Genomic DNA, 27,642 nt, shown 5'->3' on the forward strand with positions numbered 1-27,642 from the left:
TCCGAAGCTTACCTGTGTTTAAGAAAAATGGTAAAATGACAGTCATTTTTATGTTGGTCAGATAACTCCAATAATATGTAAATTCCATCATGTTTAAACTATGCATCTCTTATAAACAATTCTTTCCATTATCAACAGAGTAGTGAAACCTGGTTTCTTCAGATGCATGGTTCCAGGTTTCTGGTGTCTAAGAAAAGTGTGATTAGACCAAAGCTTTCCATTGGCTGGAGTCACAACACTGGTGTGCTTTACAGATCCTGTAGTATCTAGTGATTTGTGAAACTTTGCTGTAGGTTATTAGGGGCTCTAATAGATTTTCTGTTTCTTCTTCTGATTTTCATATTTTGAGACCTCTAAATCTACTTGTCAAATTGGTTGAAAAGTTGGTTGAAAATGAATCAAAATATGCAAGGAGGGCTGGACAGGCAAACTGACAATTGCAGCATAGATATTCATTGTATATTTTTAAGGAAAATTTTCAAATTGCATATAAATTGTATGTCACATGCTGTATGACGCGTAGACATAATGAACCAAGAGAGGAAGCACTGACTAATGGGACACATCATTCTTCTCTGTCATAATTTTCTTCAGGGTGTTTCTGAATTTTGTTGTATTTCCATTATATGTTCTAGTCCTCTCTCTTGGCATAAAGGGGACTCTTTGCTACTGCTTCCTAATCAAAGGTTAAGGAATATCAGAGGAGGACTGTTCTTTTTTTTTTATTTTTTTTTCTGAAGTGTTTGGACAGGTAACTCAATAGCCTCCTTTCCCCTTTATCTTGGCACTTTTCTTTACATCCAAAGAGGGTGAAAGGACATTAATTAAATTTTGATCAGCTTGCCTCAAGATTCTGTAAAGAACTTACAGTTTTAAAAGATTCTTCAGAGAAATCTTCAAAATGTTGTACCTCTTTATTATTGTAGTCCCAGTCCATTTGGTGTATATGAAAGTAATCAGCAGTCTAATAAATAATATGGTGTAAAGTAGGAAGTGGCCCTGAGAGCCAAAAACTATACAAAATTAGAGAGTGATGAGTAATTTCCATTTACATCACTGGGTTTTGGAACAAGTCTTTATGGCAAAGAATAAAGAATCAGATTCATCTCTTTTCAGATAAATAGTAAAATTGCTACTCAGTGGCAACAGAAACACAAAGAGTGCTCCATCATTATAATTGCTTTTATCTTACCAAAAAGCAATTATCTCTAAAGAATTCCATAAACAACGTAGATACAAATCTATATAAAAAAGACATGACAGATATGTAACCAAAATCACACTTTAATTTTCAAGTTTTCTTAATTAAGGACTGCTTTATACCCACAGTGTTTGTGCAGAGCATCCAGGTTATCTGATTATTTTTAAAAGAACATGCATGCAGTATTACATTTTGGCACTACATAAACCTTCATAAAACTATTATGAAAAGAAGCAAACATTATTTATGTTTAAAATCCAGTCACTAAACTTGAATTTCCTCCTGGAAATTTTAATTAGCAATTTGAAAAATGCTAAGGCAAAGTATCTGCTCCCAGTTGTGTATTTAGGTTAAATTAAATTATTTCTGAAAGTAATATAATTAAAATCCTTTTAGTTCTTAATCAATATTTTATTTACATTCATTTTCCTTGTAGTACTTGATTAGTTCTTTTGAAAAGGGTAGGGTAGCATATTTTCTGTTTATTATATACTCATGAGATGTATCTGCACTTCCATTAATAGCAGAGCTTCTTGCAGCATAGAAACACTAAAAAAATGATAAAATGATATGTTTTTTTTTCAGGTGGGCAATTGGAATTCTACTATGTCTCAACAGGAATTAAGCTAATCATTTTTTAGCAATCTAAGTTCCTATATGAAAATATCCTTCAATGGAAAACATGTAAGATACAGGGCCCAACTCACCTAGTTTCACTTAAGCCTTTCTAAAATGAAATGAATAGGGAAAGTAAAAATGATCATTCTTGTTTAGTTACACTTTACACTCCAACAGATTGAAAGTAAAGACCTAAACCTGGGCTGAGACAAGCCCTACAGCTACCAGAGCTCCAGTGACATCAAGGCCTCAACTCAACAGACAGACTTAATGACTAATCACACAACACAGAATTTCATACCCCTAAAGTACAAAGAAGCTGCCAATGGAGAAACCATGTCAACAATGACTAAAGAGACAGATATTCTCTTGTATCTTCACTAAATTTCTGAAGACTTTGGTTGGTCCCTTCTTCATTTTCATCATAACATCATTTAAATTAATCTTAGACTATGTCCTGTGAAGCGTTGTGAATACTAATTCCAGTTAGACCTCACCCTCAACACCACGTGATAAGTTAGACTGGTGAAGGAACAGAAGTATATATTATATATTATCATACACTTCAGAAAGTTTTTTCAATTGTGCTAGCAAATCAATATTTCTCTACAAAGTTAGATTCCATAGAGTTCCTGGGGGCTATGGGTGCCTTGTCTTGGGGACAGGAGATGTGGTGTCAGTGACAGATCTCTGAACATCTCTATGCACACTTCCAATCTGACATAGATTGCCAGTGTCGCAGAAGTTTGGCAGATGACTGCAGCCGAGGAGCCAGCTTTACATAAGTGATGTGAGGAGCCGTGTCTGGCCTATGTGGTTCTGGAGAAGGAGGAAGGCAGTGGCTTCTTAGCATGATATGAGTTGAAGGTATCAGAAGCAGAGGACAGTCAGGCAAGGTGCCTCAGGTTTTGTGCTTAGTGCTTAAGACTTGACAGGTCTGTTAGGTGTTTACATTTGAGGTTTGGTATATTTACGTACAGTTTGTGTATGTCTCAGAAATGAAAATTTGTCACTCCAGTGTTACACCAAAACTGGAACCTAAACAGAAACTTTGAGATTTGAAGCAAATCCTTTATATTTATTTTAAATTGTTTTGTTTGCTCTTTTTCTCTCCTGAGGTGGAACTGAAGTAGAAATATTGAAATGTTAACTAAAGTAAATATTCTTGTGAGATCTTTGCACCTGTTTTGTATAATCTGAGCCTATTCTGCATAACCAAGAGAATAATTCATTTACATCAGATAAACATCCAAGCTGAAACTGCCAGCCTTCAGTGCTTATAATTACGCAGTTGAGTCACTATTTAGGAGTGATATAAAAAGAACTTGATTTATTTTCAGTATTTATGAAGTTAGAGAAGTACTGTTGAAAATCATGTCAAGTACAAGCTCTTCAGCATCAATTTTATATTTTTGTTTTACCTACATATCAAATACAGGTTTCTACAGACTAAAGTGACTTTCTAAACTAAGCTTCAGACCTCAAGATTTAGGTTCTGATTTGAGAAAGTTCTAACAGTAGTATAAATGTTTAACTTTGTACAAATGGATGAATACAAACTGATCTGGATAATGGGACAGAGTGTACCCTCAGAAAAATTTGCTGATGACACAAAACTGGGAGAAGCGGCTGATATGCCAAAGGGTCATGCTCATTAGAACACACCTGTGAACAAAAGGGGGTGCTTTGTAGTCATGGCCTTATCTTCTTTTTACTAAAAAGCCTCATCTATAAGCCCTGCCAGTAGCATGGGTGCTTCACATCAGTTTCCGGAACAGTACAGTGCTATGCTATGTATCTACTAGAGTACTGTCCTTGTGGACTTCATAGCACAGTTACACTGGCAGGTTTACTCCTGTCTAAATAAAGGGCTCTTCTCTCCAGATATTCTGTAACAGACTTGTGTAATTCATAACCAGAAACCTTTCATCTCTCTTCCTAAGTGTCACCTCTCTGCCCAGACTTCGCCAAACAACTGTGTTCTAGCTCTTCATCACTAGTGGACACTAACTCATTTTGTCTCCTACAGCAAGGTAAAAATACAGGTCTGAGTAGAATAGCCCTATTTACTTACATGTGCTTGTAGAGTCCTTTTATGGATGACTTGCTCCTGGACTGTTCTGTCTTAATGGAACCTTAAGTACCCAAATGAATATGCACTCTCCTAGTGATGGGCAGCTTCCTGGCTGGCTGAAGGGGAACAATAATTACTGTTTTCACTGGAGCCCAGGTACTAGCTCCTTTCATTTGTCCATCTCTGCCTCATCTTGCAGTCCCTGTTTTACAGCAACAAAACAAGAGCAATACTAATCTGAATATTTTTGAAACCAGAATTTCTTCTGTATAGGAAGTAAATAATAGTGTATCAAAGTCTACACTAACTTTTGCATTAAATTATTTAAAATCCATTAGATAAACCATCTTAATCACAGTTTAAGTGAACTTAAGGTAGTTTAATGTCAATTTGGGAGGAAAGTAAGCTAAAATTAGAGCAGCTTTAATTCTAGATAAGATATATAGTTTTTATGAAGGTAACCAGTTTTAAAGCTGTATTTTTAGTTATTGAGTAACAACTCTGCCAGCATTCCTGTGCAAATAAGTTTTCTCTTTATTTGCGTTCTGTTTCTGGTACAGTTTTTCTCATCTGAGCAGCCTGATTTTGGCCTACTTTTTGTACCAGATGATACTTCTGGTGGCCGTTTGGAAGGACAGTCTGCCTTATAGAAGTCCTTTCAGACAAAGAGTAGTAGTCATGAGTGGTCTTCTCTGCTAGTCTCATAAAGATGTTCTCCTTCGGCTTCAGCAATATTCTAAGAGCATGGTCCCTTGAGAGAACAGGAGAGAACAATTGCAGTCCATTAGAAAATAGCATTTATTATCCTTTTATACAAGGTATGTCAGCATAATGAGGGGTACTACAAACCAACATTTTAAAAGATGTCTAAGAAACACGAAATGTGCTTGACAAGTTTGAAAGAAGAGCTCTATATAGGAAGTGATTCTTTGATAGTGTATGCTGCAGAGAAAAAAAAAAGTATTGCAAATATCTTGTAGAATACTATCATACATCACAGAATAGTAGCTTCAAAAGAAGAAAAAGCAAAGACATACAGTGGATTTGGAGGAAAAAGATTTTGCCAGCTCCTACCAATTTCTTCAGGCCATCTAATTTCTATGCATTTTTCATATCACCATCATATGCCATCCCAGTCATTCAGGAGAGAAATAGCAACCAAAGCCTGTAAGTCTTCAGATGGAGAGAGAGAGAAAGAGAGAGGACCTCAGACATGTGGAATAAATGCACATGCAACCACACAAACCCAGAAAGAAACTATAGAAGAAATTACATATGAATACAAAAGTAACTGGCTCAGTATTATCCACTATTTCTTCATCTCAACCTAAGATTGAGAAGACTTGACTGCTTTCATGAGAGACAGCAGACTAATCAGATAAAGTACAAAAACTTCAAAAAACTCTCATTTTAATTTCATTTATATATATTTTACCATGAATACAACATAATTATATTCATTGAAAACGTTCCCAGTTACAATAACATTAGAGGGTTTGGAATGATGATCCCTAAAGCCTTGTAGTAAACTATTTTAGGTCTTCATGTGTTCCTTAAAAGCTAATATTACCATCAACAGAAAATTAATTCATTTGATAAATAATTTTGTAATAGTTTCAAATAAAAAAGTGTGTCAGGACTTGAATATCAATTTAATTTGCCAGTCACCCTAATGCATTATTCTAAATTAATTTAAATGCGTTCTTTTTTTTTTTTGCTAATGCTTTTCATTTGTGTTCTGACCATTTCCTGATGTTTCAGTTAGTTTTGTTCACAGACATATTCTAATGAGCGTGAAGTTAAGATCAAGGGTTACTAAAATTTATGACACTTACTCAGCCAACCCTTGGGCCCTGTTTGACTTCATAATATTTCAGATGACTTGATGTGTGTAAACACATAGCTAATTCAGCTACTGTTACATATGTACCTAATGAATATAATGACATTTATGGAACTAGTCAGAATTTTTTCAATTAAATATTTTCTGCTCCAACTGACATTATGCCAAAACTGGAACATTTTGGAAGCAAATACTTTGATGAAGTTTTGACAGAATTGTTTCTAAGCTCTACAATAGACTTCTTGATGAGAGTAGAAGATGGAAAACTGGCGTTTCTTGAGCCAAACATGAACATTTTGCCAAAGTCCCATGTTTGGCAAAAGCTTTTGTGCACTTGGCTTTCATTCCAGAGTGACACAAAAAGATTTTCGAAGCCAGAGAAAAATGCAAAAAATAAGAGGCTCCCAGTTAACCCTAGCTCTTAGTTGTAATTGCCACCCTTGGTCTGTAGCACTTTCTGTAGCTTTATAATCTGTTAAACCTCTAGCTATCTTCTTCTTGATCATTTTTTTTTCTATTTTATTCAAAAGAGAAATTTTCTCTTCAAAGATTGTTCAAATATATGCTCCAGTCTCAGACTATTTAGACTTTCACTTAAGAAGAAGGAGAAATAAATTAGCTTGGTCCTTCATAATATCTATTGATCTACTGGACAGGTTTGTAATACAATACAATTTCATTTATAGGGTATCTCATAATACTTACATCAACAAAATTGCTTACAGTGAATTTAAAACACATTATCATAACAAATCCATTGACTAAGTTAGAAAAAATCTTTATTTTTTTAGAAATACTAAACAAAGAAATATGTTGTTTATGCTGAGGAAAGTAATTGTCAATGGCAGGAGAACAATGAGACAACAGCAGTTGATCAATAAATATCTGGAGGGAGCAATTAACAGGTATACTCAGATTGCTGGAACTTGTGATACAAAATGCTCACAATAAATGTCATTCTTTGTTACCCTACAGCTTTGGAAGACTTGTTTAGAATATGTTTGGTGTAAAATAATGAAAATAACTGTTCTGATAAAAGTCTTGCCTTGATACTACAGAGCACAATTATTACCCAAAGTACATGGTAACAGAGTGATAGTATCATAGAGCAGAGCAATGGTAGGTCTTACATACAATTAAATAATTCTAAAATAAACACATAACTGAAAAATAAGACAACTTTTTCTTGATTTTGAGAATTAAGATTACTCCATATACTGAGGCTAATGTTAAATACCCAAGCTGCTGCATTTGAGAACTGAACACCACACACCAAAACAGCAGTAAAAGCAGCAGGGAAGCACGCAAAATTTATCACTACAATAATAACATCATCTGCTCTTGCTAAATGTATGTTGGATAATTCTGTCATGTTTTTCAAATGAGTAAAAAATTCCATCAATATCAAAGTAATACACTTTTCCGCTACTACAAAGCTAGAAGTCTAGAGTGAGCCTAACATTTTTTTTAAGAGTTATTTACAAAATGGTATTTAGTATTGTTTATTTTCAAAAAAGAATTGAATAAAAAGTCACATTTAATACCAATTTCCCTATAAAAGATACTGGGTATACCAATACTACCAGTAGGCTGTGTAGTGGATTCCAGAGTGCAGCCATGACAGAAACGGAGGGACATTTAGGCAAAATATGGAAATGAGTTTAAAACTCTCCAAAATTTGCACTTCAGTAAGATTCTGAAGATGTGTTTCCCTCCACTAGAATTGTTGAAGATTCCCATGCTAGGTACAATATGAAAAAGCTACTATGAAAATAAATAAGTAAATAAAAGAGTAAATACTGTAAAGGAAGAAGTCAACTTTAGTGATACTGTAACTTTATCCATGGCTGTTTCGGTCCCTCTGAATATATTACCATGGTTATCCATTACAGCTTGGTCCAAATACTGAAATTGGGAGATCCCCTTTTCTTGACCTCAATCTGCAGTAGACTTTAGAATCTCCCTTTGGCAATGGAAAAGCACACTGCAGAAGTAAATTGAGGATCCTGGAAAGACCTACTTGTATTTTAGGGCTGATAAATTCACATTTTTTATTCACTGAAATCACATAGACTGTATAGTGATCAAATTAGTTCTCCAACTTCATAGCTTATGTTGATATCCACTGAGATACTGGCTGCCTGCCTGTGAGCCTAGCTTTAACTTGCTTTTGTATGAATATGAAGTGAACAAATCAACACACCAAACAGAACATAGGAATCCTAGGACAGCCACAGTTCCCCTGGGAATGGTAATTATTTGAGATTTCCAAGCTTTTAAATCAATTGCTTAAAGTGCTGAAGTCAGTCTCATAATATTCATTATAGGTCTTTGTCTATCAGCTTCCAGACTGGAGCACTCCTATGATGATTGTAGACATTCCCATTAAGCCACTATGGCCAAAAAACAGAAGCAAGAAAACGTACAACTAAAGGTGTGAAAAAATTAACTTTTCCAAATACTGAAAAACCTTTGATGAAATTGTTTTGAGGTTTAAGAGATCACCATATAGCATATTATTATGTGTGATTGAAAAGGATCACTTGGTTAGGATCCATTTTCTCTAAGTCATTTCAGATTAGAGCTCAGTGAAATTCAGACCGACATCTACAGTCCCTTCCTGAGTTTCAGTTTTCTTTAAGTACTGTGCTCAAAGTGAACCTCTAGATTTGCAAATTAATTGAGATGAGCTGAAGGAGGAAGAAGCTTTGGGAAAATCCTTTCAACAAAGCTCTCAATTACAAAATGACTATGCTTTCAGTTCTTCACATTTCTTCATTGGGAAGGCAAGTCTGTTTTATTTTCTGTGTACTTAGATTTGGCGTCAGATAGAAAGTATACAAAGAGAGGGGAGGAATATGGTAACACTGGAATAGCAAAGCTTGTGTGGATTTCCTCCCAAGAACAGAGCAGAACCAATGCCCTAGAGCCTACATAAAACATATGATTTACTCTGCAGTCTGCTGGAATAAGGCTAAGTGGGAAATTCACAGAAAGAAAGCTTGCCCATGCCTCAGTTATCTGTGTCCTCATATATGAGCAATGGCTTGCACAGGAGGTTTGCTCACAGAACAGCCACTAATTCCAACCTCAGCCTTTGGTACAGATTCCTTGTCCACACAAGCAAAGTTGTACTCAACAACATTAAATCAACATGAAAATACTGGGACAAGCTGATGCAGATAGTCCTAATTCAAAATATTTGTATTAAACATAAACAAAAGAACGTCACCAATCTGTGATAGCATATTGGCTGAAGAATTTCAAATCAGTATGGAGAATATTGACAATAGAGACAATCAATGCAATTATGTTTCAAATCATCAATGTTTCTTGCCATTAAAACCACAAAAAGCAGAAAATTAATGTAAGAGCACTTTAAATATGTACCACAAATGAGAATGCAATGGGAGTAAATAGTAGTAAAGGACTTTGTCACAAGAACGTACTGAACTTAGAGCATCTGTTTGTCCTGGGACAAGGTACTGTAGCTCTAGGGCTGCGTTTAATTGCTGCTTCTCTTGTCATGGATTCTCCATGACTTGTGACAGTGAGAGAGCTGAAAGTAAGTCTGTGCAGCCTCTGCAGTAGACTGTACCCTATTTAACCATTGTTTGGCCTGTTCTGTTTGCACAATGGAAATAATCCCCGGGTTGTCTGGGGCAAACACTTACTGCACTAATTCCTGTCATCAGTAAGAGGGTCTCTCCTTTTGCAGAGGCACACATCCAAAATAGCAGAACCAAACCTGTAGTGTCACATCCGCAAATTTGATCATCTCTTCCTCTCTAAACATCCCCGCCTTTGCCCCCTGCATTACATATCAATAGAATATCTGTAATGAATACTCTTATGTGACCAGTTCATCAGCCAATGTGACTTTGATTCAGAAAAATGAATCTGAACTGTGAATATCTTTCTGTACTTTTCAGTATTTCTTCCACTGAACTGTGCTTGTAGTGACTTTTTCTTAAACTTTGCAGCTTCTCATTTTTCAAGCTTAAATTCCAAAGTCATTTGATTCTGGGTGGATGAGAAAGGAGACTTTTAAATGCTGCCCTGCATGTGCTAGCTGCTGTTTCTGTCTATTTTTCAAGGGTTTGCTGATTGCTGGAGATACAAGTATCTCCTCAGGATGATAGCGAGGATGATTGCTGTAGTGAGGTAGGGGTTGGTCTATTCTCCCACGTGCCTGGTGACAGGACGAGGGGGAATGGGCTAAAGTTGTGCCAGGGGAGGTTTAGGTTGGGTATTAGGAGGAACTTCTTTACTGAAAGGGTTGTTAGGCATTAGAATAGGCTGCCCAGGGAAGTGGTTGAGTCACCATTCCTGGAGGTCTTTAAGAGCCGTTTAGATGTTGAACTTAGTGATATGATTTAGTAGAGGACTAGTTAGTGTTAGGTCAGAGGTTGGACTAGGTGATCTTGGAGGTCTCTTCCAACCTAGACGATTCTGTGATTCTGTGATATTTTGCCCAGAATCAAGCACAAGCATCTTTGTTAGAATTTTGCAGAAAGAAGATAACATTTCTTTTTCATCACAGGGAGGTCTGCAAAATAAAAGACTGCTGAATTTTCACATTTTTTCATGTCTGACCTAATACCATAATTTTCCTTATCTCTGTTCTTGTTGTCACTATGGCCATTATGAAAGCTATCAGTCACAGACTGAATAAGAGGAAAAATAAATAACAGCTTCCAAAAGGCAAAAATTCAATATAGGCAGTTTTAGAATTAAACAGCATTGCGTAGTGTCTTTCCCATCCATTTTGCAGTGGAACAAATGACCTCAGAAGTTACAAGCATTTGAGAAGGTAGCTCTCTATTCTGCAATTAAAAGTGATGGATAAAATGAGAATAGAACTACAAAGCTGTCATTTTTTGATATTAAAAAGACAAGCATTTTTCTAGGCTGACTGGAAAAATCATTTGCTCATCTACTTATTCTGCTTAGATGTCAAGAAAAATAAAAGCTTTATAACATTTAACACTTTAATAATGATTCAGGAAAAAAAAAGGCAAACTTAGGCCTAATCTTCCTCTCATTTAACATGATTAGAATTTTTGTCTTTGAATTCAAAGTAAGCAGACATAGACCCTTGATTTTAAAGAAAAATAGTATCTGATAATATGTTACTATAAATATGGAATAATGTATACAGTTCTGCTGGTGTAAATTTGGAGTAACACTTGTTAGTGATTCTAAATTTGGACAAATTTACTTATTTTCATCTTGCACTTTTTCAGAAAGTTTATGAGCTTTCTGAACAGTTAGATATCTGTGGACAGACATCCAAACTCCGGGAAATGAACCACCCAAGGCCCTCCCTAAAAAAAAGGCCAGGTTCAACTTTCTTTTTCCTCTCTAAGCTCATATTGGGCTTACAGCTGCCTAAATATAAAGGGAGAAAATTCTTGTTGAGGATGTGATCTTTGCAGTAAGCTGAGATAATTTCTGTTTGTTTGCTTGTCTGGTTGTTTGTTTTTGAAAGCAGGATAATTCTCTATTTATACACAATGCTTCAAATACAGGGTCACTACATGTAAGTAGCAGTGAAATAACTAACTCCAAAATTCCCAGGTTTTGAGAAGAATTGGTCAGTGAGAGCTAACCAGATAAAGTACATTAAGCAAACTGCTTGTCTTTTAAAAGACTGTTTTTTGTTATGATAGTCATAAAAGATGGAAGCTCTGAGCTGGGTTCTCAGCTCCTGGAAGCATCATGGTTACACTGCAGTCAACAGATCAGTGTAGTTTTCTACATGAGAGGTCTTGGCCATCCGAAGGCATTAAAATATGCCCCAGGGCTTGGTCTAACAAAGACTTTTTGCATTTCTCCCAGCATAGGACAAAATGTGCGATGTTGTGCAGAATTTATATAGTGCCACAGACACCCTCACAACAGTAATTTTATCAATGTTCATCAAATAGTAGCCAGTGCACTACTGGGGAAAAAAACAAACAAAAAAAAGCAACAGTTTTTTTTCTAGAAGGATTCTGTGCCATAACAGCAGCTAACTATTGCACTGCTCTGTTTGCCCTTATTGCTCAGTTGTCTGGGATATCATCACTGAGATGTGTATTGAGCTAGGTGTCAATGAATGTGGACATGTCACTGTGCACCCCCAAACTTCTGACATAATGTAATAGTAGTAAAAACTGTTGTCCTTACCTAATTACTTCTCTCTTTTCCTGTAAAGGAAGTTAAGTAGTATCTGTGTCAGTAATAAACCAATAGCTAGAAACCATTTAATCCTGATGTCATCTCAAATTGTGAATTATGACTCTATCAACCATGATACTATCAAACCACATGTAGCCACTGTCACTCTATCAGCATAGCTCTGCGGTAGCATTTTCCTCATCCAGATTAATTTTGCACCATATTTCAGGATTTTTTTCCCCAAGAGCAAACCTAATGTTTCTACCTGTCCTTTAATCACTTCTGGTTCATATCAATCTGTGTCAAAGAACAATATAACAATAATATATAACTCTAGGGAACACTGATATTATATAAACTCCAGCATAATGCTTACCATATTAAATTCAATTTTTCAATTTAGCTATTCTCTGTCTGTTTTACTTGGCTTTAAACTAAACAAACTTCCAGTGCCAAATGCAGCAATTGGAACTGACCACCTACAGCACAAGACTAAGGAAATGAAAAAATGCTGTGTATTTGTTCTGAAGCTTAAACCTTCTCTCCAGCAAAGGAACTTCATTGATTACAAACCACACTGCTCTAAATTAAATAAAACGGAAATATAATGAGCTATGGTGGAGTGAAATATAGTTTATTTTAAAGTGTTTTCAATCACGTAAACTCTAAGGGAGGTCATTTTTCTGTTAAAAGAAATTTGCAGGCTTTTCTATGGAAAAAAAAAAAAATCTGTAAACCTGGAAACTTTATTATAAAAGACGATACATGTAGTTAAAGGAAGAGAAGTTGACTTCAGTTCTTAAGAGGCCTTTTTACTTCTTCATTTTCCCCTCTCTGTAAATAACAATTTTTTGATAGTGTCACATCATTTGGGGTTCTATGGAGCAAAACCTTAATTTGCTACTGCATTCAGGTCCCAGAGACTTCAGTCTGACCGTGCATGCGGAAGACAGGAGCCACAGGTTTCAATGGCACCCAGACTCTGAATTTTGTCAATGTCTCTGTAACTACTGTAGCATGAAGTAAGAACGTATCTTCCTCCACTTGCCCAGATACAAAAGGTGACCTATGCTGATGATGTTATTCTAACCCATGTGGGCATTGAGAAACAAACATCAACAGAGGAGAAAAAAGACATGATATCCAGAGGCTGGGTGGTTATGCTACCTGTTTCCTACAAAAGCTCATACCTTTTTCTGAGGTTTGCCAGGTCATATTATTTGTAATGCTGACTCAACCATGTAAGACCCCCCCCCCCCCAAAAAAAAAAAAGCCATAGATTACTTCAGAAATGTAATAGGGAATGATATAGTGATCCTTTGGTTTTATAGTCATTGTGACTGTTTCTCAAGTACAGGTAGAGTCAATCAGAGAGTGTAATTGTCTAGTTAAAAATACATGTATAAAGATATATTACAGTGAAGAAAATGAATCTCATTACAGTTTGTATGCTGAAGAACACACAGGTACTTCTCTGTAAGCTCTCTCCCATCCCCTCTGACTGAAATCCAGTATTTAATATATCATTCAGTAGAGATTCTAGTGCTGTCCTTCATGTTCACTAAAGGAGCAAAACTGAGGAATCTTCACAGTGTTCAACTCTAATATGGGGAAAATCATTTCTATTTTCCCATTTATTTTCAAGCTGCTTGACTTCCATGCTTTGTATTACTACATACTTGTGTGAAATCCAAGAGGCTTATTTAAGTTACAAGTCAGTTCAGGGAGAAACAGAAGCATATGAAAAGAAAAACATGAAAGAGCATGTTCAGAGCATACTCAGTACTAAAAATTCAAGGCAACTTAAAAATACATAAAATGAATCTCAACCAGACTATTGGAATTTAACCCAAATTTTAATAATGTTTAATAAGTAATTTCCTACCCATTTACAGGTCTGTCTTCTTCATAGATTTCCCACCTTTGCTACCAAAAACATGCATCACTTGAAAGGCCACACAGGTGAGTTAAGTGTGAAGTCTTCTCTAGAGTCAGCTAAGAATTACTCTAGTCATCTTACAGTTAACAAATTCCCAAACTGTTAGTTTCAGTCACAGAGATGGTTCCTCTCAATATAGTTAGTAAGTTTCACACCAGCAGAGTAGTAATTGTGCCCTTGGTCCAACAAAGCATACATAAAAGTGAACCTGTAAGCAGCTGAATTGATTTTACTGAAGTACAGATATGTTTGCGGTATTCATACACTTAAATGCTTTGCTGGACTATGAATTAGCTGCACATCATCACTGCTGTTCATCAACACTATCAGCCTGTCCAGCAATGCAATGGAGCCAGCAAAAAGTTAATGCAATTGTTAAGTCATTGGAAAAGGGAATGCACAAGTCTATGAAATGATCTTGTGGAAGCATTTGTCTGAAATTAGTTCTTTTTAAAAAAAATTTCTGATATTTCTGAATAAGAGAGCTGACTCTTGTGTGCAACAATGGAGAAATTAAATAAAACGGAATCTGCTAAGTTATTAATTAAATTAATGGGTGGTACCAAATTGCACCTTAAAAGCACATTTCTGAAAGGCAAATGACTGTTTAAAGATCAGGAGCAAAAGTTTCTGCATTTTATTAATGACAAAAAAGTATTATTATTCATGTGCCTTATTAGTCCCAAGTAAAATCCTTTTAATTAAAATTAGTGCCTGCTAAATTTCTTCAATGGCATTTAGTAATGATAAAGAAAACAATCCAAATTTCCTGTAAACATTTTGCTGCACATTAGAAATAATTATCAGTTCATTACTTAAATATCAGGCTTGTGTTACAATAGTCAATGAGGCTTGTGCTATACATCTAATTAGATTTCATAAAGCAAGAATGATAAGAATGCAGGGGTCTATACTGAAAAGTCAGGACATGGTGTTGAGCTCAACAGGTAAAATTATTGCTAAGGACCCAAGCAGCTCTGAAGCACTGCCCTAGGTGGGCAGCAAGAGGTGGGTGCTGACAGAATGCTGTGTGACCTGGAGCCATTTGTGTTGCCTTACCAGGCTTTACCCCCACTCCACTGAAAGGAACAAGAAGCAAACATTTCCAGAACCACCTGAGTGTTTTAGATTAGATCCCATTCCAAAGATCCTTGGGTATTCAAGTAGTATGGAAACCCAATGACAGGCTACAAGTCCCCTGTTTGTTTGTTTGCTTCGTTTTGTTTTGTTTTTTTAAACAAAGCATAAGATGCATAAAAATGAAGATGGGTGCCTCAGTACTCTTGAAATTGCACCTCAGCATGCATCCATGGTTATGGTTCTCAGTAACTTTAAGACAACCTAGTTCATTTCAATTTTTCTCTTTTCTCACTTTGAAACAGTGGTTCAGAGGCTGTAAACTCAATGGAAAGCCTTTCTTCTTGTCAGGGATTTTGAATATGATCTGTGAAAAAAAATCATGCACCATTTCAGTTTGCAGACAAAAAACTGAATGCAAGCTCTACATTCTATTTTCACTCTGCGCCTCGTCACAAGACTATTTAGGATCTCTTTTGAGATCCCTCTAGCCTGTCCTTTGCTAAACAAGATCAGAAATGAAGTTTATTATTATTTTTAATACCTTTTCCTAAAATGATAGGGAAAATTAAACTATCATTGCATCCCAAGGGCTTTAGGACTTTTAGAGCATGTGCTGTGCACAGGAACATTATCAATATGTCTTCATGATTTGCCTTAAGTAAAGAAAGCAAAAGTTTATTGGTATTCTTCAGGTGATTAGATAGGGACTTCACTTCAGAACTTCCTCTATCTATTACTATAAGATTGCTGTTGTAACCATGATGCAAGGACGTAAGAGAAGCAGGATGGAGAGTATCTTTCATTAAGTCAATAGAGGAAAGATATCTGGTAAATACCTATTCAAATCTGAAAAGAAGCAGCTAACCTCCAGCTAAGTAGAGGTTAAAAACAATTGTTCCAAGTTTAACATAAGGAAGATAAGGAATTTAGAAATTTGATCATCTTTTCCCCTTGTTTCAGATTACTATCTTATATACCAAGACCTTAGTCTTTACAGCAGTGTGGAGAAAAAAAGTCAGCCAAGAACCGTGAGCAAATGGTTAAAATGAAAATGGAGAATATTAAAATGTTCCAAAAAATCAGTATCTTTGCTTAATCCATGGAACTATTCCTTCTGTATTCAGTAAAATGATAGACTTTTTTTTCCTAGATTTTCTTCTGAAGATACTTTGTAAGTTTACCATGAGGACCAGGACTGAGAATTTGGAGATAAAGTACTTCATGAAAAATATTCTCTCATTCACAATCGTTTGCATCACTTGCTGATTATCTGTCTGAACTCATTTTCATGCACAGCAACTATAATTTTGCTGTCACTGGTAAATCTAGTGGATTAGGTAACCTTTATTTTGCTTTGGGATGACCATATGAAGAATACATGGAGTGTGAAGGCCTTGCTATAGTGCACAGATATTATTACACTTCTGCACATGTTGGTAAGAATCACTTTGTACTCTAAAAGAATTAAATTCCATTATTTCTTGGCCCACAGCAGTTTGCTTCCAATTTGAGTATTTGTGAGGTTGAAGCATAAGGCAAAGAAGAGTTTGAAAGCTAGGGAAAGATGAAGATTGCAGGTTCTGGGAAATAAATTTCAATTTTGTAATTTTCTAATGACTTTCCATACAGTTTCTAGTGTACTGTTCCTGATAGCTCTGGTTGTAAGGGTGCAGTAATGGATTGCAGAAGGTATAGGCTATGGGTTTTGTTTTTTATACTATAGCTAGTTTAATTCCTTTATTATGTCAGTGTCTTTTCATGATAAAAGTGAAAAGGGGGAAGGAGGGTTAAAAAAAAATCACCTGTTAGAAGATTGGAGTGTTGTAGGTTTTGTTTGTTTGTTTGAGGGGGGGGGATTAGGGTTTGTGTGTTCCATGGAATATTTTCAGATTTTAAGTATATGTCCTAGCTTAAATATACATGCTAAAAAGTTGGTATTTTCCCACGGCACAAGTTCTTGGTTTTGCTTAAATTTAAATTTAATAGGTTGGTATGCATCAGTCTTTTTATATTTGTTCATATTCTTAACAAAAATTTCTAGGCAAGTTGCGGAGCAGACTCTTATTAATGATGTCCATGACAATAGGAACATGATTTTCTTCCTATCCATACTATAGTAGGATTGACATTATATAAATATAATATTCCTGTGAATATTTTCCTGTGATTGAGCCAGGATAATTAGAACTAGTCTTGCCAAAACTACCAGCAGAATATTTCTGTAGAACTAACTGGGGCAGAAGATTAAAAATTTGAGAAACAAAATATTTACATTCATCAGCCTAATGGAAACATAATGAGGATGTAGAATAAAAGCTGCCTATACTCTGGACAAGTTAGTAAATATATTTTTTAAGTTTCATATTAATAGGTTTAATAATATTACACCATTATTTTAAGCAAGAGTAGGATCCTTATCTAGTATGTAACATGTGCAAAGTTATAGTAAAAGGTAATCTGCACTCCAAAGAGATTAGTATACAAATAAGCAACATAAGAAGAGAGAGAGAAAGAGGTAGGTAGTTACGTTGTCTACAGTGCACATGGGAGAGGCCAACACTATGACAGACAGATACAGTCTGTCCATGTGTGGAGCAATGGCAGAATTAGCAATTCAGCCTATGTAGAGTTATAGGTTAAGGATTTACAAAAACGAACCCCAATTGTTTATGTAAACCTCAGATTTCCAAGATGAAATTTTCTAAACATCATCTCCAAAGCAAAGTTTACCTCAACTAACTTTAGATAACGAGTGTTTGAGCCTTTTCCCTAAACACAGGTATCCAATAACATTTGAGATATGTTAGGGTATCACGGACATCTGCAAGGAGTTGGCAGATACAATGCAGGGCCTACAGAAAACCTACAGGCATCTGTATCAGCAGCAGTAGGGCAGATGGGGTACCCTACAACATCTCAATTGGCTTAGATGTTTTAGTTAGGCAACTAAAACAAACCCTGAAGTAAAAATCTGTATAAGTCATCTGCACCTCTTAGGCTGTCTCTGTAATCAGTAGAATGAGATACTCATCTTCAGTGGAATGAACAGCTCCATGGAGATATCACTCTTTCCCCTCTTTCCCCGCTGTCTTTAGAGAGAACTTTGGCCAACTGAAGATGGTTCAGCATTTAGGAATCTTTTTTTTTTTTTTGCATATGATTTTTTATATTTTCCAGAAAGAGTATCCTAGCCAGACTTAGGCAAAAGGTTCAGTGTTTTTCATTGCTATTTTGTTTTGATTCTATACCATTATCTTGGACTTATTTCTTAATGTAATTATTTAAATTAAAAGATTTATTTAAATGGTACAAAAATGGTACAAAAATGTGTACATGAAAAAAATAATAAAAAATACAAACAAACAAAAAAAAAAAACATAAAATTCCCCACATATTCATTATGTCTTCATCAGAAGGCAAATCCAAACCACACTTTGGAAAAAATTAATTCTCTGTAACATAGTGCCAGATTTAGCCTAGAGCACCCAGGCTTTGAAGCAGCAAACCAAATATAACTATGATGTTGAAATATCTTTAAGTGAGAGCAACGTTCTAATCAGTTATGTAAAAGACTGTTTCTCAAAAGATCTTTTCCAAGTCTAAACTGAAATTTGGTCTATTCTGCAATAAATGAATATGTGAGCATTCAAAATTTACTTGTAAATATTGAAATCATATTGCTTATCTTTTCAGAGGTTTTGGCTCTTTTACCCCTCTGGCATCATTGGAATTGCTTGTTTATTGTAAACGCTGGTTGTCAGTGAGAGTTTCAGTATTTCTCATTGGTTTTATCATTCAAACAAGAACTTAGATGAATGCAACCTTTTGCGCTGTTTGTATGTTGACCCTCTCTGCTCAACCACAAAATGTTATATTTCACTTGGAAAAATTCATTCAACCATGATATAAACTGTATTTCTTAAGAATGATTGATACATGAGGAAATTCTGCACAACAAATGAATGACACTCAATCATGGCAACTAGGATCAACTCTGCCAACAGAGACTTGGCATGAATGGTTTCATCTTGTTCTTCTTATCTAGGGTGAACAACAAGGAATTCAATTGGTTTATGATGCTGAACAGAACTCACTTCTCAGGTGAAGGCCATACCCACGAGCAGTCTATATATTGCTATACAATAATACCATCCCTTCCAAAACTATTCAAACACTTGAGAAGCATCCTATGTCAGGAAGCATTTACAGGTGAGATCAAGATACCAAAATGATTTTACTGTGTGCTGAACAAAAATTAGATATACATAAACACCTTCTTAAATGCCCAGTCCTGCTAAGCTTGCTACTACTCATGTAGAACCATGTTATTCAAGGGCACGTATCCATCTGTTCTAGACTTGTCTACCCTGTACTAATGACAGTGAGATGATACAGGAACCCCTCTCTAATTAAAGAACGGAATATTAGACACATTAATCATGCAAGTTCCATTTTTATGGTAAACAAACATCTGTGCCAGAACAGAAAGTAATTATACTTTTTTTAACCTTAATTTAATCCTTTTCAGGGCTTTGTGAAGTCTTTGTCTTCTGTGCTCAAATACTGGCTATATTTCAATAATACAAAAGAAAGACTAATACGTACAAAATTATTCTGGGATTGACCTTCAGTAGATCAACATGCTGTATACACATTACAGAAACATGCTGTTACTCTTTGCACACGTTGCCTTCCATTGTGTTTCAGGTTGCTGACTGTTAGCACAAGTGTAACCATGCTAACGGTTTGCTTATTTACAAGGACACTGGGGAAATCTTAACAGAATTACTTCAGGTTAGAGCAGAAAAGTCTCCCATCTCACTCATCCTTATTCCCTTTCCAGAACTCTTGGTTTTTCAGAATAAAGATAAGAATATCTTGCATGTACTTCTAAATCTTGGAATGTAAGGTAGGACTTTTAGTATATGAAACCACATGACCCTTATAAGAACATTATTGAAAAAAAAATCAGTATGTCAAAACCTAATAAAAACAACACATTTTGTAAATATGGTAAGGAATATGAAATCTGGCTATGTTAATCTGTTAACACTTCTCAAAAACACAGGCTCGTCAGACAGATTGAGTTTTTCTACCCTGCCTCTTTTTTTTTTTTTTTTAAATCATGCTATAATCTTATACACATGAAGCACCTGTGTGTACTCAAAAAAGAATTTTCAAAAGATGTAATTAAATGACTGGTAGGGAATGTTTTATAGTAAAGCATCCAGCCCTGAACATGGCATCACTGAAGGAAATAAAGTTGGAAAAACTCTTTTTGGTTTAATGACATTTCTACAAAGACATTTCTATATTCGTGATATATATTTACACATTTATAAGACTCTGGTACATAAACATCACATAAATTTACAGCTGGAAGTTACAGAAAGATATGGGCAAGACGGGAACAAAACACCGTGTTTACTTGTATGTACAGTTTACGACTGGAACCAGAAGGAAGGTCATCTCCACTGTGCTCTCCTCTCATCTAAGAGGGGTCTGTTGTTGAACATGGATGAGATAGGCAAAGAATGGGACTTTTGTCTTCTAATGACTTCTGCCTAACTTGACCATTATTGCGGGTGAATTAGTACAAACCTGGTTAATCTCAGATTAAATGCATATTCTTTGCAATAATATGGTCCAAAAGAAAGGGGTTAAAATCTGTGAATGTTCCAGTTCTTTAAGAAGTGCTTCCATAATGCAATGTACACTTTAAGACAATCTATTCTTTTAACCTTTAAAAAAATATACTGTTTTTTTTTCTCAGCTTTTATAGAGTGATGCCATGTTAATCTGCTGAAGGTCAGTCTGAGAAAATTCACGTAACAAAGCAAATGCTCTTAGGAATCATATCACGTCATGTCAGGCTCACAGATAAATGGGTATTAGCTATAGATAGAGGTACTTACCAGTTCATCAAATACCTTCTTATGTCTGGTATCTTATCTTGGATTATGTACTATTGGGTTCAATTTAATATTTTATAAGTTATTAGTGTGTAATTGTTTTCATATATTTGTGCATTAAATACAGAAGGAGTGGGTGTAATCTGAATAACGACTGAATTTTCTCTCTCTGCTACTTCCTAATGATTGGCTACAATATAGATAATCATGATTTATTATGATGGGTAGTAATTCAGCTGCAATGAATCGTATTTTTATCACAATGTAAAATATAAATTTGTGTCTCTGAAGAATTGTTTAATTTTTTCTGTTTTTTGTTTGTTTTCCCTTCTTTGTGTCTCATTTGTAAATTTTCTTTATAGCTTGGAAGTTTCATGACTCAGAGAAGCACTAGAGTGCAGGTACATTGACGGATTTGCTTCCTGTCATTTCATTTAAATTGAATCCATTCTCTAAACTGCTAGATAATACATTTCTAAGACATAACTTTCCATAAACACCTCCTGCTTTTTCTTCAGTTATGGAGTAGGTACTTTGTTCCTCCACACTGCAAAATGCATATAATGTGCAAAACAGAAAGAAAGAAAGGAAGGAGGTAAGGAAGAAAGGTTGGTTCTTCTAGTTCTTTTAGAAATTACAAGAATTATTTTTTTTTTAATTCAAGAAAGTGCAAATTGCTTATTGTGAGAACACAATCAGATAAAAAAGATAACATTATTCTAAACGTACGAATGAAGAAATCATTTTTACTGTACCTTGTGCTAATAAGAATGTAACTTAAGCAACTAAATATTAGTTAAATTAAAGATGTGTTTCCATATGAATTTCTAGACTGGATGATGAATTAGCCATATTGGTTCATAACCAAGAAGCTAAATAATTTCTTTTTTTTTGTCTACATATTTGACTATCCTAGCTGAAATTTTGGATTGTATTTCATAAAGGCAATGAGAGACTTAACAGCCAAGATAAAGAAAAGTGGACAGATTTACACATCCTTTCTTCCCTAACTGCTTCTGGTCTTCAGGGGAGTATTCAGAATATTCAGGAAGTAGCCTGAATCTCTCACATTTCCTGGCATGACTACAAGGAGACCAGTGTTATGTGTTCATCTCCCATTTTGTTTCTCCAAGATACTTTAGTATCCTGGTTTCATCTGGGTATTTAGGGCTGTTTTATGCTGCCACAGGCTGTTTAATTAAATAAAAAGAAACCTGAAATAGGAGTAAAAGTGTCACAACAATGGAAAATATAATAGCTAGGATAAGGAAATCCAAAGATAATCAGATTGAATTTTCACCTTAAATAATAAGTGAATGTTCCTTAAGTTGTTTGAGGAAGAAAGAGATAAAGGATTTTATTTCTTATTACTTTTGCTCTTTGCTCATCTTTGCATCTTTTGTTTTTAAATATACTCAGACATGAAATGGATGACTGTAAAGATGTTATGATAAAAGTTCCGGACTGATTCTGATTTCTAAATATGAACCACAAGATATCTTGTGGGAGTATTAAGAGGAAATGTGAAGCATATAGAGAAATTTCAAAGCAAAGTAAAACGTATGATCAAATGCAAGACTGGAAGAATTGGTCTGGTCTTAAAGAAGGGGCAGTCATAACAGTTTGCATGCATAAATATGAGTCTGCTTTGGTGAAGAAGTTAATATATGTTAGTCTCTGTACTGGTAATGGAATAAAAAATAATAGTGAACACTTCGGCATGTAGGCTACTCTGGGAAAATGTTTCGCCTGGATGCTAACAGGTATTTGACTAGACTGAAAAGTTTTTTGGACCACCATCACATTAAGAACAGGGCAGGCAGATGCGTCAGAAATGGTATCTGTAGGATCGATCATTACTTTAGCCTAGAGATGAACTAGATAAACCCTCTAATTCTTTTCTAGACTCATACTCTAAGATCTGAAATTGATCTCTGGTAAAATGTAACACAAGGACTGTAGCTGTAGTCTAATTTCCTTCTTAAGTCCCACTACACTATGGACCAGAGGTTCACTGGATTGCCAAAATATTGGGTAAAGCTATTCTAGTGGTCTAATTCCAATGAGATCTTGAATCCATACTGATATAGAGAAGACTGGAATCTTGGAATCATCCTTGACTAACCGAGAAAGGTAATCAATATTTTTTCATTCAGTTCTCTGAAAAATGGTTTATTATTTTTATTTTTCAGTTCTGTGTGGACTTAATACAGGAAAACCTCATATGTTTTCACAGAAGTTATATCTGAATATATTGCAAGTTATGCTCCGGTTCCAGCCGTCCAGTTACAGCTCTGGATCACAGCCAGAATTACTGCATAAAATTCAACTTTCAAAATCATATTTAGCTGGAATGGATTTGACTTCAGAGAAGCTATATATATGAACAAGTCAGTATGCACAACTTATTAGCAGACAGAAATAGCTGAACTTAACTGATGCAGACTATTTATAGAAAATGAAGTTACATTAGCAGCTTGTCTGTGAGAGCAGAAGATACTTTCTGTTTGCCATTTTCTTTTGACTTGAGAGAAACAAGTCTGGCTGACTTAAGGACAGAAAGAATGGCAGGCCATGCTCTATTCTATTGTTCTGACACAGAATAGTAGAAAATGTGTCTTATCTAGTAGTGGAATGTTTAATGGACCCTTTATTAATCCTTGATTACAGGTCTTTGTAATATACTGTGGTACTGGTTGCTGATTTGAAAAAAAAAAAAAAGTGCTCATTGTGCTGGGCACCGCAAAACCTGTACAAATACAAACTAAAAAAAGAAGTTTAAAAAAAAAACACTGAATCTTGAAGCCTTTACTGTCTAAGGAGACTGCAAAGATTTGAATGCATACCTAATAGCATATATTTTGTATTGGCCACAGCCCACATTCATCCTTTGTGTCTGTGAATTCAGCAGGATTAGTCCTATGTGAACTCTGCAAATGGACAAACAACAGATAAATGACAAGAGTATAGCATTTCAAACAAACAAAAAAACAAGGTTAAATATGAAGTTTTGTTACATTACTTTGTTATATCATTTTATTATAAGACGAACCAACCTGAGGTGAAGCTTTACTAGACCTGTTGCTCACCAATGTGGAAGGGAGCATTAGAGAGGTTAAGATTAGAGGCTGTCTGGGCTGTAGCGACCATGCCCTGGTGGAGTTTGTGATCTTGAGGAATATGGGTCTGGCAAAAAGCAGAGTCAGGACCCTGAACTTCAGGAGAGCAAACTTGCAGCTGCTCAAGGAATTACTGGCTGGGATCCCCTGGGAAACTGTCCTTAAGGGCACAGGAATGGAACAGAGCTGGCAGCTCTTTTAAGGACACCCTTCTGAGAGTGCAAGAGCTCTCCATCCCCCAGCAGAAGAAATTGAGCAGAGGAGGCAGGTGACCAGCATGGCTGAGCAAGGACCTGCAGCTTAAACTGAGGGAAAAGAGGGAAATGCACAGGAAGTGGAAGCAGGGTTGTGTAGCCTGCGAGGAATATAGGGGAGTCATCCAGATGTGTAGAGACAGGATCAGGAAAGCCAAGGCACAGATGCAGCTGAACTTGGCAAGGGATGTGAAGAATAACAAGAAGGGGTTCTACAGATATATAGGCAGGAGGAGACAGGCCAAGGAGAGTGTTCGCCCTCTGATAAAAGAGATGGGAGAACTGGCTTCCTCAGACGTGGAAAAAGTTGAGGCACTCAGTAAGTGATTTGTCTCAGTCTTCACTGGTGGTCAAGTTTCCTATGTCTGTCAGGACCCTGTACCTCGACGGGAGGGTGAGAGGAGCGGATTCCGTCCCACTGTGACAGTGGAACAAGTCCGGGACCGCCTAAGGAAATTGGATGTGTATAAGTCCATGGGGCTGTTGGTATACATCCCAGGATGCTGAGAGAGATGGCTGATGTGGTTGCTGAGCCGCTCTCCATCATATTTGAAAAATCATGGCTGTCGGGTGAAGTCCCTGGTGACTGGAGAAAGGGAAACATTACTCCAATTTTTAAGAAAGGGAGAAGGGAAGACCCAGGGAACTGCAGGCCGGTGAGCCTCACCTCTGTGCCTGGAAAGATCATGGAGCAGATCCTCCTGGAAGACATGTTAAATCATGCACGAGATAAAGAGGTGATCCAAGACAGCCAGCACGGCTTTACGAAAGGCAGATCTTGCCTAACCAATCTGGTGGCCTTCTGTGATGGAGCGATGGCATCAGTGGACAAAGGAAGGGCGATGGATATCATCTACCTGGACTTGAGAAAAGCCTTTGATATGGTCCCTCACCACATTCTTCTCTCTAAATTGGAGAGGTATGGATCTGAAGGATAGACTGTTAGGTGGATAAAGAATTGGTTGGCTGGTCACAGCCAAAGGGTTGTGGTCAATGGCTCTATGTCTGGGTGGAGGCCAGTCACAAGTGGTGTCCCTCAGGGGTTGGTCTTGGGACCGGTGCTCTTCAACATCTTTATCAATGACATAGACAGAATCACGTGCACCCTCAGCAAACTTGCAGATGACACCAAGCTGAGCGGTGCAGTCAATACAATAGAGGGAAGGGATGCCATCCGGAGGGACCTGGAGAGGCTGGAGAAGTGGGCCTATCAGAACCTAATGAGGTTCAACAAGGCCAAGTGCAAGGAACTTGAGAGCAGCCCTGCAGAGAAGGACTTGGGGGTCCTGACGGACAAGAAGCTGGACATGAACCAGCAGTGCGAACTTGCAGCCCGGAAGGCCAACTATGTCCTGGGCTGCATTAAAAAAGGGGTGGCCAGCGGGGAGAGGGAGGTGATTGTCCCCCTCTACTCTGCTCTTGTGAGGCCCCACCTGGAATACTGTGTGCAGGCCTGGGGCCCCCAGCACTAGAAGGATGTGGAGCTCTTGGAACAGGTCCAGAGGAGGGCCACTAAGATGATCAGAGGGCTGGAGCACCTCTCCTATGCAGAAAGGTTGAGGAAACTGGGCTTGTGTAGTTTGGAGAAGAGAAGGCTCTGGGGAGACCTCATTGTGGCCTTCCACTACTTGAAGGGAGCATATAAACAGGAGGGGGAATGCCTGTTTATATGTATTGATAGTGATATAACAAGGGGGAATGGTTTTAAACTGAGACAGGGGAGATTTAGGTTAGAAATTAGGAGAAAGTTTTCCAGAGGGTGGTGAGGCACTGGAACGGGCTGCCCAGAGAGGTTGTGGATGCCCCATCCCTGAAGGCATTCAAGGCCAGGCTGGATGCGGCTCTGGGCAGCCTGCTCTAGTGGTTGGCAACCCTGCCCAGAGCAGGGGGGTTAAAACTAGATGATCTTTACGGTCCTTTTCAACCCAGGCCATTCTATGATCCTATGGCTCCTGTCCATTTCTAGTAAAACATAACATTAATAGCTGGCTACTTCTGAGCAAATTCTAATTCCTTTTTAGTGGTGACAGAAGCTGTGAGCCTCCGACAGCAACTTGGGATGCTCCGTATACTTGCTTCCATTTTTATTTTTTCCTTCTAGCAATTTTTCAAGAGAACACACCAGAGACAAGACATCTGAAGACATTTTTTTCGCAGAAAATACAGCAGGGCTGGCTCGCTGAGAGAAGAAAGCTTTAAAGGGAAGGCAGGTTGACTTCAATGGGAATGCTCCATGACTAAGGTGAAGGTTTGACACAGAAAGGTCTGTGTGTTTATGAACAAACTGAATTATCTTTTGTGCTTCTCAAACATGAGTTGCTTTAAAAAGTGCAAAAGCTTAGCTCTCAGATAACATCTTTGAGTGAAACTACTTTCTGATATTGTTTAAAAAATAAATAAACTTTTACTTCCGAACTGCAGTGAAATTTTAAACTCCAAATATAAACTAACTTTCTTTAACCCTGCTGAGGCGGTCGGCTCTGGGGCAGACGCGTTCTGCAGCTGATCGGGCCTGCCAGGGGTTTCTCGGGCACCGTGGCAGCCGAGGGGGCCGCCGGGCCCGGCCGCCCTCGCGGGAGCGGCCGGCGAGGCGTGGGCGGAGCCAGGAGCGGCGTCCGTGCCCGGCGTCCCGCTCCAAGGCAGGCCCTAGGGAGCGCGGCACAGGGCGGGGAGCTTCAGTCAGAGCGTGGCGCCTCAGGCGGGGCGTGGCGCAGCAGCGTACGCGGGCCGCGCGTCTTCGGACGGGGCAGAGCGTCTCCCCTGCTCAGGAGTACAGCTCATCTGCCGGCTGGCCGCCTGTAGTTAAACCAGCTGTGGTCTGCACTGAGAAGAAAGCTCTTCTCAGAAAATCTGTAGCGACCCAGACCGAGTGCCCGCTCAAAAATAGGTCAGTTCAGGTCTCTGGATGCACAGAGTGCCTGAGCCTGTTGCTGCCATCAGAGGGTGGCAGAGACACTGTGTGAGGTGTGAGCAGGTGGGTGACCTGGTCAGCCCGGTGGCAGAGCTCAAGGAAGAGGTGGAGAGGTTAAGGGCTATCAGGGAGCGTGAGCAGGAGATAGACTGGTGGAGCAACTCTCTGCCAGGCCTGAAAAAAAAGCACTGGGGTGAGACTCCCCAAATAGTGGTGGACCCCCTGCCCTGTTGCTGTCAGGCAGAGGAAGTGGACCTAGGATACGAGGAGGAATGGAAACGGGTACCAGCTTGGCGCTGCAGGCAACGCCCCTCCCTACTAGCCTCGCCTTCCCAGGTGCCCGTACATAACAGGTTTGAGGCCTTGGAGCTTGAGAGACCGGTGGGTGAGGACGTGTTCAAAAGTCCACCCAGGAGGTTGCCTAGGGCGAGGAAGTCGACTCCGTGCCTCAAGACTGCCTTCACCAAGAAAGAAAGAGGGGTAATCGTTGTAGGCACCTCTCTTCTCAGGGGACCAGAGGGCCCTGTAT

The 27,642-nt window shown here is 37.6% G+C and overlaps 2 protein-coding genes across 11 annotated transcripts in view; one reads left to right on the forward strand and one right to left on the reverse strand.

Moving 5' to 3' along the window:
* LOC308199825 (uncharacterized protein) overlaps positions 1 to 27,642 on the forward strand; it is a 605,136-nt gene that overhangs the window by 559,329 nt on the left and 18,165 nt on the right. For 7 of the 10 annotated variants that reach the window (XR_013954979.1, XR_013954980.1, XR_013954981.1 and 4 more), the window contains one exon: positions 18,963 to 19,126. The exons of 2 other annotated variants lie outside the window; for them this stretch is intronic. The gene's annotated coding sequence lies outside the window, so the exon portion shown is untranslated. Of the gene's footprint in view, positions 1 to 13,793; positions 13,861 to 18,962; positions 19,127 to 27,642 lie in introns of all 10 variants that reach the window. One more of the 10 variants, XR_013954988.1, reaches the window with a different exon arrangement.
* Positions 44 to 27,642, reverse strand: part of LOC308199827 (uncharacterized protein) — a 45,835-nt gene continuing 18,236 nt past the window's right edge. Inside the window, exons 4-5 of the mRNA XM_080604497.1 lie at positions 23,676 to 23,759; positions 44 to 4,644 (exon numbers count right to left, since the gene is read on the reverse strand). Of these exons, the coding sequence (XP_080460623.1) occupies positions 4,428 to 4,644; positions 23,676 to 23,759 (301 nt within the window). The 3' untranslated portion in view covers positions 44 to 4,427. The remainder of the gene's footprint in view (positions 4,645 to 23,675; positions 23,760 to 27,642) is intronic.

The sequence above is a fragment of the Anser brachyrhynchus genome (assembly GCF_964034855.1).
Source record: "Anser brachyrhynchus genome assembly, chromosome: 9".
Classification (NCBI taxonomy): Eukaryota; Metazoa; Chordata; class Aves; order Anseriformes; family Anatidae; genus Anser; species Anser brachyrhynchus.